This window comes from Sparus aurata, chromosome 13 (assembly GCF_900880675.1).
Source record: "Sparus aurata chromosome 13, fSpaAur1.1, whole genome shotgun sequence".
NCBI lineage: Eukaryota > Metazoa > Chordata > Actinopteri > Spariformes > Sparidae > Sparus > Sparus aurata.
In genome coordinates this window covers 14,618,324-14,629,817 of record NC_044199.1, presented here as the reverse complement: position 1 = coordinate 14,629,817, position 11,494 = coordinate 14,618,324, and the positions used below count along the sequence as shown (strand labels likewise).

Here is an 11,494-nt window from a genome sequence, read left to right as displayed (position 1 = left end):
AGTACAGAGTGTTATAGTCGGCTTGTCATTACAGAAGAAAGACACAAGCTGTGGACTTTGTGACAGGTTTTTTGTTTTATTACATCTTATATGACATGAAAGACCGTTGCATGACCCATGTACTCCTCTGTTTACTACCATTGTTTATCAATTTTATCAGTAGTGCCCTGTTGCTTTTGACCTAATGAGTCAGCCACACTGAATTGGTTTATGTTTTTAAGGAAAGTAGCTTAATACATACATTCAGCTATCTTATCTGATAAGGTGGCAATCTTTGTCATTTTATTGGCTCAAATGAATGTACTGTGTCTATTAAAAAAAAAAAGGCAAGGCACTGTGCTGTACCAGTCTTCCACTCGAAATGTATCTCATAACTGTATCAGCAGATATGACCATCAGATGGCAGCATTAGCAAAGTTAAAGCTTCAAATGAGGGCAGGAAAACGTGACCATGACACAGATTTACACACGGCAATAACAAGGGTCTTAACATTGTCTTCCCACTGCATCTTGTCACATTAAATGTGAGCAAAGCTTTCAACAAAATCTAACAGATCAAATTCATCGGCTCACAAAAATGGCAAATTTGTTATATCTGCATGGCAGATACGCATCACCACATTTTCACAATTCTGTATATCATTTTGTAGTATCTTTCCGTTTGACTTTCTTACCAGGAGTTTGTGTAAGGCTTAAAGCAAATGGCAGACAAACGTGATTAATTCTAGCTTACTAAACCTCTGCCACTCTGAATGGCTCGGGGAACATTATGACTGTGCAAAGCACAGAGGTATCAGAGCTTCGCCTCCACAGGAGGATTAACAGCAAGATCGATGCTGGAGCTGATGGCAGCTATGTCTGGTCCTCCATTCTTTCCTCCCCTCTCATAATACGCCATGTTTGACTTTTCATCCAGCGCATACGGTTTGATGGACAGCTTCAGTTTCTGTCAGAGAAATGGACCAGTAATGTTAACACACGGCTTGATATTTACACCAGTGTGACATAGCAACACGTATACATGGGTACTACCTACAATAACCAGGGATGGAAAGAGAAGGAAAAGGTAAATATAGGTCACCTGTCTGAATGAGCCAGGGAGCACCCACAGTGTGTGAATGGCACCCAAAGGAATCCAGATGATGGAGGCCAAGGCAATGACCCAGCCGACCCCCTGAGCCCAGGGCGGGAAGACATAGTCCTCATAGCGGGCTGGTTTGAACTGGATGATGGAGAAGATCAGGATAACCTAGGACAGGAACATTTAAAGCTTAGCTGGGTGAAATGTCTTCCATCTGAATCATGTTGATGAAGAAGCCTGTTGACGTACAGTGATCAGCACAGGAGCAACTACCAGCCAACACGCTCTGAAGAAGATGTTTGCTCTTTTTCCAGTCATCTCTTGTAGGTTGTCCGAAAGTCGTTTACCCCCTTTGCATGGAAAGCTTCTTCAGTAGACGGCATTTAAAGGATAAGTTCACCCAAAACCCGAAAATTCAGCCATTATCTTATAAGTTTTGAAAGTTAACTCTAACTAATTCTGCTGTTCCAGAGTAAAACAGCACTTCAGTATTCTCTGAAACAACCAAAGTAGATGGGGACTTGTTTGAAAATGTAAAAAAACAATAAAACATTTTGAACTACCAATCTTCACCCGACTTTCCATCGTCATGGGGCTGAGTAGATAACGACTAGATTTTCGGTTTCTCAGGAGTCTACTACATTTACATCTGAAAATACACACAACTGAACACGCTTTTTCTCACCATAACTCCAGCAGATGGCAATAACCTCAAAGAAAGCAAGAAACATGATGGACACTATGGCAGTGTAATGGTCCATCAGCTGGAAAACATAGATTCCCACCTGAACAGAAAACGGCAGGTACATCAGATTAATGACTTTTTTCATTTCAATTGAAATTGGTCGAAAATTTATCCAGTAAATCACAATCAATACCTGCATGACACAAGGAATTCCCAGGAGGAAAGCAAAGCCGCAAATAGCAAGAACAAACAGTTCCTTACGTCTGAAGAACTTAATCAGAGTTTGATAGAATTCATCCATGAGACTGGTCACCAGCACTTCAACCATAGCAAACTGGCAAAAACAAAACAAACAAAGAAGTCATACTGTAGCTCTGTGGGGTAAGTGCATATTAGTCCAGCCAACAGAATAAAATGCTGCATTTTTACGTTTCTGAAAATCACAAATACACTCAGATTTATGCCATACATATCATTATCAACACGTTGACAACATGCGTCATATCACGTTCACATTACATGCATATGAGCTAAGTTCAAGGTCAACGACTGCAGAAGAGCTGGGCGAGAGGTGGTGTAAAGTTTCAACATGTCCGTAGTTTGCAGAGTAGCGCATCGCCACTATTTTATTCTGCCGATTGGTTTGAGTTTATCACACTTTTTTTTCTGTGGATTATCCTTGAAAGTGGGATGTTTTCCCCATTATACCTCACTGTCCAGTCCAAGGCAAAGAAGCATGAAGAAGAACAACACCGCCCAGAGCTGAGACACGGGCATGCTGGCAAAGGCTTGTGGGTAAACAACATAAACCAGTCCTGGACCTAGGTGCACAACACACACACACACACACACACACACACACACACACACACAAAGACAAACGAGTTAGTGTAGCATTGCTGATTGAAAAAGTCAATCATGATTTGACTCAAAGGAAGGAAAACTTTTACATGACATTCTGGAAATTACAACAGTGCAATATACCCTTATAGAAAACCCACAAGAATATCACATGTGCAAAAACACATGTGGTCACACACTTGTGATTTTGCACACGTACATTTAACCTGTGAAAACATCCAAAATCATGTGTGAAACTCATTGTAAATACCCACGTTAAAACAACATAAAAATGTGATCAACCTTGGTGATTCCTGTACAAAAACACAAATGCATAACTGTATTCACTGATTTGGGGGAAACGGGATCATATCTTATGGATGAAATGTTTTCTGGTTTTCCCTCCAGTGTCCTCCGGCTTGTCTGCCTGGACCCTCGGCTATATACAGAGCCACATGAAGTCTTAACATGGGTTTTACACGTAATCCCAGAGGTTTCACATGGGAATTTCCATCGGTGAACATAGAACCGCATGTCATAACATGTGCTGGATATGATGCAACATGTAACCACGTGTTGCATCATGTTATTACATATGTCCACATGCGAAATTCATATGGTTCTTCTGTGACGGTATGGAAACTATTTCAGCATCTCTAGCACAAAACCACTCAGTGAGGCTCGACTCCAAATTTATTAAAGTCTTGAAATCAAAATGTATCTTTGGAATGTGAGCTGTTTTATAAATTTAGAGGGGAAAATGGGCAAGTTCATAGCTAGACTGCAACTCCTCCTCCCCTTTGTCTCATCAACATGGCTATAATTAGCTATTCTGAGTCATTTTTTTGGATTGTAGCTGTAGTTATACCTGTGACACCTGTCATGACCTTTTTTCTTTTAGCTTTATTAAAATCCTTCATATGATTGTACTAAATTCTCAGTCACATAAGTATTGTGAGAGAAAAGGTGACACCAAAGCTATAATGTAATAATAATAAAATTAAAAAATCTCTATCATAACCAATCCCCCAGGAGCCGAAGATATCAGTGGAGATTATTTTTTATTGAGTTGTTTGCTTACCATCCACAGCCAGATCGCTGATGGGAATGCCTTGCAGATAAGACATGTAGCCAAAGGCAGAGAAAATTACAAAACCTGCCAGGATACTGGTGAGGGAGTTGATGATGGCTATAGTCAGGGTGTCCCTGTGGGGGGGAAAAAAATGGTATTACTTACTTTCTGCCCAGATATCATTACTGCCACTGTTGTGAGGTAAAATGAGCATGAGATTATTACTTCAGAACATTGTTGTTGAAGGAGTTGTAGCTGGACATGGCCAAGAGGGAGCCAAAACCGATCCCGATGGAGTTGAAGATCTGAGCTGCAGCATTCACCCACACCTGCAACACAGATAGATGTTCATCTTAAACCACTGATAACTGCCAGGACCAATAATAAGTATCTATGCCAATCCAAATACTAGTATAAATCTTTTCTCCCGCTGCCCTGTGAAGGACTCAAGCAGTTCCTATTTCCATTTTTCTTGTCTCCTCTCTTTCTGCTTTCTTACCTCCACCGAGAGCAGCTTATCCCATTCAGGCACAATGAAGAAGGTTATTCCATCTACTGCTCCAGGAAGCTGAGCGTTATTGATCAGCAATGCAATCAGGGTAACGTATGGGAACAGAGCCGTGAAGTACACCACCTACAAACAAGAAACGAAGGGTTGTCATTCACTGTACTTCCATCTGTCTCTCTCCTTGTATCTGTCTCGTTTTCTCTCTCTCTTTTTACCTACCTTGCCTGTTGATTTCACCCCCTTAAAGATGCAGAAGTAAATAAGGATCCAAGCTAGAAGGAGAATAAGGAAAAGCTCCCAGCGGATCACACCTGTTTCGTTTACTCCGCTAGTCTGCTCCAGCATCTTATATCTTAGAAGAGGACAAACATAAAGAGAAAAAGTGGTTACTGTGAGTACTCTAAGAACAAATCTTCTGATCACATGGCCATTAACAAAAAAGGGTGTCCTGCTGCACTTAATTAGTTCTTAGAATCAGGTGGACAATAGGCAGGAAAGCAGCAGGGTTCCATTTTGGGCCCTTTAACGTTTCTGATCTACGCAGGTTGCTGTGTCGTCATCATCTGACCACACTGATCGAGCATTTTTAATCAAACAAACATTGTCCCCTGTTAGTACCCAGAAGATGAAACCCTTGAACCTGACTTTAGGAACCCCACTAGGTCAGAGCATTTGACCATCCAGTCAAAAATCTGCACAATTGAGAACAATCTTTGGTACGATTCACGATCCCCAGTGGATGACTTCCGTTAATCCTGAAACATTATGTGAACAGTTGGACGGATTATTGAGGAATTTGTTGCAGACATTCCTGTCTTTATGTTTATTTATGATCCCTGACCTGTTGGAATATAGAGCTATTTAACTCTTATTTTGAATAAAATCTAAATGAATGACTTTCCTATTATCCTCAACTGTATTTCTCAGATACTGCTAATTTTCCACCTCTGTTGCCTCCCCAACCTTCATTCTAACCCTCTGGCCAATTATTACATTCATTTCAACACCACTACTGGTGACCTAAAGCTACATTTGGACATGAACTTTTATCTGTGCAAGAAATAGTTTTTCTTTACAGAGATCATTACAGCCCAACAGAGCCTCTAGTGTGGTCACAACGAAAACAATTCTGTTTCCCCTGAAACTCACATTCCATTCCTGCATTTATCTACCAACTACAGTAAGACCAGTTAATGAGTAAACCTCTTTGAAAATGTGAGGTTTGCACCCACTGTCTAAACAGCGAGATAGTAAAAAGACAAAAGGAAGCTTATGCTCCAGAATGCTAACTGGGTCTTGGAAAACTGCCCCTGAGTGGTGCGCTCCCCTCAAAATATATACAACATGCTCACTGGCTATTGCCCAATCAGATCCCTCAGATCATCACACACGTGTCTCCAGAATGTAGAATTAAAACAAAATCAGACGATAAAGTTCTTAAAATGCCGCTTTTCTCTCGAGCATTGTAAGTGTGTGTGTGTGTGTGTGTGTGTGTGAATTTTGCATGTATTTACCTTTGATAAAATGCTCTACGACAAATTATTGAATACAAAATGACTTGGCATTTCTCACAAGTCCTTAATATATTTTATCTGTTTGCTTATCACAGACTATTATCACTAACCCTTCCCTATTACTGTTATCCCTCTCATGACTCTGATAAGATGTGGTAAAAATGACTAGTATTAAAATAATTAATGTACTCTTCACCGCCGACATAATTGCCAGCCACTGCTTGTCAAACTGCTAGGGATTTGTAATCCTGCTATAATCTAAAATATATCTAGTCTGGTTATATAATCCTGAGAACCAGCGGTGGTTTCTCCCACAAAGTGAAACGTACTTGAAGAACTCCTGGCTGGCTGTGGAGGAGTAGCTGCTGTTGGTGGCATGATTGGTACAGTTTGCTGTGTTCCAGGTGTTGTTGCAGTTCTGCCAGGGTAGCGGGGCCTGGAAGGAGCTGAAGAGGTAATAGAGGGCCCAGGTGATGACGATGTTGTAGTAGGTGCACATGATGAAGGAGATGGCCACTGATGCCATGCCCACTCCTGACAACAGGGAAAAAATTCTGTTTTTAGCAGTCAGACCAATGCCTAATTCTCAGTTTTTCATGGACGTGAATGTTTCATTTGTGCCACAGAGTACCTTTTAACAGTGGGCAGACAATAGCCAGGGCGTGGACAGGCCCTCTCCTTGTGTACTGACCCACAGTCAATTCCATGTAGAGCAGAGGGATCCCCAACACCAATAGCATGAATAGGTATGGCACCAGAAATGCACCTGGCAGGAAGTGATGACAAGTCAACTGTCACACACACACGTTGCCAACAAAAGAGAATTCACCTGCGCTTGTTTTATGATATCCTCTTATCTTCAACTTTTCTAACAGTCATCCTGCCCTTGCATTTTCCTCATTATATCTTGGGTCACTTGTAACAGTCACGTGAGGTATTCCTCTGCCAGTTATCTTTATTGTTGTAAACCAATGTTCCTCCCAGCTACAGGAAGACTTTTCAGCACAGTACAGCACAGTATAGCCTCATTTCATTACATGAAATTCAAAGTGAGATAATTTCACAACAATGTGAACATTTTTTTCAACACAATCAGTACGGAACAAAGTGTTTCCAGTCAGGCTCACTAGCCGTACAGTTTGTTAACCTTTGGACCCAGTTTGAAACCAGCTTGTATGTGCAGAGGGTGGTCTGGTTTTCTAATTCTGTGGATGAAATGTCAGCTTTGTTTCCTACCTCCTCCACTCCTGAAGCAGAGATACGGGAACCTCCAAACATTCCCCAGACCCACAGCACAGCCGATACCAGCCAGGGTGAACTCTATCTGCCTGCTCCATGTTGGTCTGTTGGGTTGCTCCTTCATCGCTGCTCCCTGTGTCATCACTGTCGCTCGTCTGGACACACACTCCATGCAAATGTTGGCTGGAATTTAAGTGACTTGGGGTGATATAACCTTCCTTTTTATTATCCTTAATGATTAGCTTAACTGAGGCACATCAGCACGCCGAGACAAAAAAGTTTGCCTCAATCAATAGGTGCCATAAAACACAGATTTCTGGTTTTACACAACATGTAATGAACAAGGGTTAAGTGTGTTTGAGGGATTTTGACTTTGACAAGCTATTTGTTTAACATAATTATTTTTCATCCATTTCTTCAACAAATGAGTAGAGCACATTTTACTCATCTTAACATGGTGTTTTTTTTGTTTGTTTTTTTTCAATTTACAATACAGACAGCATCAATGACTCTGTTGAATGACAAATAAATCATTTAAACTAAGTAAAAATAAGATGTAACTTTTCAAGCAGGTTGGGAAAAAGGCTTCCTTTTTACATTATTCTAATATTTTTCACGTTAATTGTGTTGCAAGAGGGGAAAATGCATTGAGCATTGCATACATATAATGTCTAGGTTTTCTTTTTTTTAAATATATGATCTAGATAACTATTACCCCAAGTTTTCTGTAGTATGTTGTAACATTTCAGTCCAGGCTCTGCCTTTGTAACACTTAAGTCTTTACAACAATAAATCTAAAACTCCCCAGTCCTGTACTCCGTCATGATGGGTTTTTTCTTACACATTTGTAGAATTCAACATGAAATGAGGGTCTGGATGAACAACACAACATGTTCTGAGCAATACATGCTGTAACACAGATTTCAGGGGGGGTCATCATGGTTGAGTTATTCTAAAGTGATAACCTTTACGATATGAGGAGCAGTGGCCCTTGGAATATGTAACCACAAAGAACAACAAGGCTAACCACTGCAGCTTTCCAAAGGTTTTTTATGAGTCAGTCATCTTTGTTTGCACTTACGCTCATGTCCCAGTTGGATATTTATGGATTTCCTGTATTGTCCCCTATCACTCATGGAAGCTCAACATATTTACCATGATGACTTTTAGAGAAAGCATTTTCTGGCTAATGGGGAAATAAACAACATTAGGGGAATGCCATTAAAATAACATTCTCACAATACATAAACAACTCACAACATGAGTTGCAGGATAGGTTTTGATGGGTCATCCGTCAAAAGGGAACCAACTGATACACAGTTAACCGAGAAAATAAAAGACTGCAGCAGACAGATAAAGTGGCGGACGTCACAGGTCGACAAACGTGCCTCAAGTCTCTCCGCCACCATCAAGGCCAATTTTGCTGAAAGGAGGAAATGTGATGCGGCAAATAATCTGGAGTGGGAGTGCCATATCCACTGCCCTCCACTCAGTCTTCACACACCTTGAACATAACAACAGCTGCACCGGGATGCTGTTTGTTGATTTCAGCTCAGTATTCAATTCCACCTCGCCCACAAAACTGATTGGAAAACTTCCCACTCCAGGCTTGAAACCCTTCTTCACGAGCAGACCCCATACAGTTCAGATTGGCAGACACAGCGCTCAACACTGGAGCACCCCAGGCCTGTGTGCTCAGCCCCCTCCTGTTCATAGCTATACACACTCATTGCACTGACATCAAGAAAACTCTACTGTGTTGATGCGGACAAACCACCATCATCGGCCGCATTACAAACAATATGAGAGTTCATATCGGGAACTGCTACTACTCAACGTCAAACAAAACCAAGAGGCTGATTATTGATTTTAGAAAAAAGAAGGGAAAGATACACAACCCTGTATAGATCAGCTGAGCTGGTGAACAGTATTAGGTTCCTGGGAATCACCATCACAGAGAACTTATCTTGGTCATCACAAGACTACGATTAGAAAAAAACAACAACAAAAAAAACAGACTATACAGCAGCTTCATTCAGATAAAAAAAATTAGCTACATTTATTTGAGGGGTTTTGGTGTTAATAAGAATTATTAAGCAACTTGTTTAACATTGTCCAGTGAGATAACAGCCTACATTACAGCTTAGGCTGTGTTCAGTGTTGTTTATCAAATGATCTTTCAAACAACAGTATCACTCTATATACCTGACATTAAAATACTGAGATTTATGGAATGAGGGAGGCAGGGTTCACTGGGTGATATGGCAGCTGGAAAGAAACCAATATGAAGCATCCTCCAGGGAGTTAAAGAGGAAACACAGCTAACCGATAAAATAAAAGGCTGCAGCAGACGGATGCAGAGGCGAACATCACGTGTCGACAAACATGCCTCCAGTCTCTTCGCCACTGCTAAAGCCAACTTTACTGAAAGCAGGGATGTGTTTCAGCAAGATGTTGATGAAGGTTCTCAGTCATCCAGGTCAGCTTAGAACACTACAGCACTTAGAATCAGCAAGAAATCTGGAGTGTGGAGGAAAGGCGGAGGATGAAAAGTAAGCAGTAAGTAAGGCTGTGGGATGAGGGAGAACTCAGATAACAGCCTGTAATCCACTTCCTTTTGTTCATTCATTTTCAAACTTAGCAAAACACAAACCTCAAACTGATGTCTGCAGCAGCAGTGGGTTCTGAAGAACACGGGGACGTCAGTCATCAGCTTCAGGACTTGCTCATTCAGCCCAGGTGTGCCCAAATCTAAAAGTCAAACATTATTATCATGTTAGAACCACCATCAACAGCGATGAGACTTCATATCAGGAGTACATCTTGCAGAGTGGTGCACAGAGAACAACCCACTGCTCAAAACAAAGAGCTGATTGTTCATTTTTAAAAAAAGGAGGAAAAGACACACACTCTTGTCTACACCAGGGGAGCTGGGTTGAAGAAGAAAAGCAGTTTTAGAAAAGCACATTTAAAAATAACCTGTGATCACACATCAGCACCCTTGTTACAGAAAAGCCTAGAAATTGCTTTAATTATTAAGGAAACTTAAGAAGGTCAAATTCATGTGCCAATTCTTGACAACTTTCACAGAGGAGCAATAGAAAGCATACTGATTAGACACATCACAAACTAGCATGGCTCATGCACTGACCAGAACATCAATGGTACCCACCTGCCAAAAGAGAGCATCTAAGAGATTCTTTTACATGCTGGTCATTGTGAGACATTGCTGGTTTGTGTGTGAGAGCCACCTTCTGGTTGGAGTGGGCACAACAGACTATTGTTTGGCAGCTGGGAGAGTGAACGACAGTCAGTATCCCTACTCACGTAACTGTCTAACACTGTTAATGCTATACTCCAATGTAAAGGCTAAACTTGTTTTTGAAGACAAAGTTTGGATGCCAGCCACAGCCAGTGGTGGAATATAACCAGGTCTAATTACTTAAGCACCGTACTCTAATACAAATTTGACATACTTGTACTTTACTAGTCTTTTCTTCTCATGCCACTGTATGCTTTCAATCCAGAATCCATTTCAGAGAGAAATGTTGTATTTTTATATTACTACAATTATCTGACAACGGTTTTTGCGTACTAAACATTTAAAAATGTGTAACGACTACATTTACAGAATACTCAATGTCTGGCATTTTTGCATTAAGATTACCAAACATTTCATGGTTCCAGCTTAGTATTGGCTGAACAAAATGAGCACTGGGAAAGGTTATCTTGGGTTACCTATGTGACAGCATTTCTAACTGTGTTGCCAACTGAAGTTTAACAAACCAAACATTAATTTGATTATAGATCAAATAATTAGCAGATGAGTCCATACTGAAATGAATCATCACTTGTATTCCTATTGTTAAAAATTAGCTCCACCTTAACCAAATGCAAAAGTAAAATCCTACTTTTACATTAATGCATGAGTAATGGTACAATGTATAAAAGTATAGTATAAAAGTCACATGTGACAAGTTTTTAATGCACTTATTACTTTTACTTGAAATGTCCACTTGTCATATTCGTAGTCAAAACCAATAGGGATAGCATATCACTTGACTAACTTTTAATTGTAGCTGCTGTTAGCTTGCTAGCTCATTTAGCAATGCAGTTAGTGGTCTAAATTGGAAGCTTGAAGCACTGGGTGTGTGTGTTACCACAGCTTGCACAGTAGCTTTGGACCGTGGATAGCTGTTTGTAAACCGTCTGAATATTTTCTCTACCACTGACCTTTTCTTACTTTTGTAAGGCATGCACAGGCATGCTTAATTTCAATAATGGGCTTGTTCCTGGCCCTCTCCCCCACATTTGTTAGGGTGAAGAGAGTCAAGAGAGTCAAGAGAGGTCAGGGCTCCAACAGAGCACAAGCAGTCATGTGGTGTGCAGCAGGATTTGACGCCATTGCTCCTCAGGAATACTTGTTGCAGCTTTATGGTATTCTGACAACCTTGCCAGAGGCAGCAGTGTGGGATAATCACATGCTGGCTATAGAGGACCAGTATTGGGTTGTGGTCCGGGGCTATTCCCGCTCTGTACCTGCCCTGCAGTGTTT

The 11,494-nt window shown here is 40.8% G+C and overlaps 1 protein-coding gene across 3 annotated transcripts in view; it reads right to left on the bottom strand.

Annotated features, from left to right (window-relative positions):
- Positions 1–51: 51 nt before the first annotated feature.
- The window catches only part of LOC115594503 (sodium- and chloride-dependent GABA transporter ine), a 13,320-nt gene continuing 1,877 nt past the window's right edge, over positions 52–11,494 (bottom strand). The window contains exons 2-15 of one of the 3 annotated variants that reach the window (XM_030438610.1): positions 9,593–9,690; positions 6,937–9,459; positions 6,332–6,466; positions 6,030–6,234; positions 4,406–4,538; positions 4,178–4,312; positions 3,904–4,007; positions 3,688–3,812; positions 2,475–2,587; positions 1,960–2,100; positions 1,767–1,866; positions 1,331–1,431; positions 1,082–1,249; positions 52–946 (exon numbers count right to left, since the gene is read on the bottom strand). In XM_030438610.1, the coding sequence (XP_030294470.1) occupies positions 794–946; positions 1,082–1,249; positions 1,331–1,431; positions 1,767–1,866; positions 1,960–2,100; positions 2,475–2,587; positions 3,688–3,812; positions 3,904–4,007; positions 4,178–4,312; positions 4,406–4,538; positions 6,030–6,234; positions 6,332–6,466; positions 6,937–7,111 (1,788 nt within the window). In that variant the 5' untranslated portion in view covers positions 7,112–9,459; positions 9,593–9,690 and the 3' untranslated portion in view covers positions 52–793. Of the gene's footprint in view, positions 947–1,081; positions 1,250–1,330; positions 1,432–1,766; positions 1,867–1,959; positions 2,101–2,474; positions 2,588–3,687; positions 3,813–3,903; positions 4,008–4,177; positions 4,313–4,405; positions 4,539–6,029; positions 6,235–6,331; positions 6,467–6,936; positions 9,691–11,494 lie in introns of all 3 variants that reach the window. The other 2 variants (XM_030438608.1, XM_030438609.1) reach the window with 2 other exon arrangements.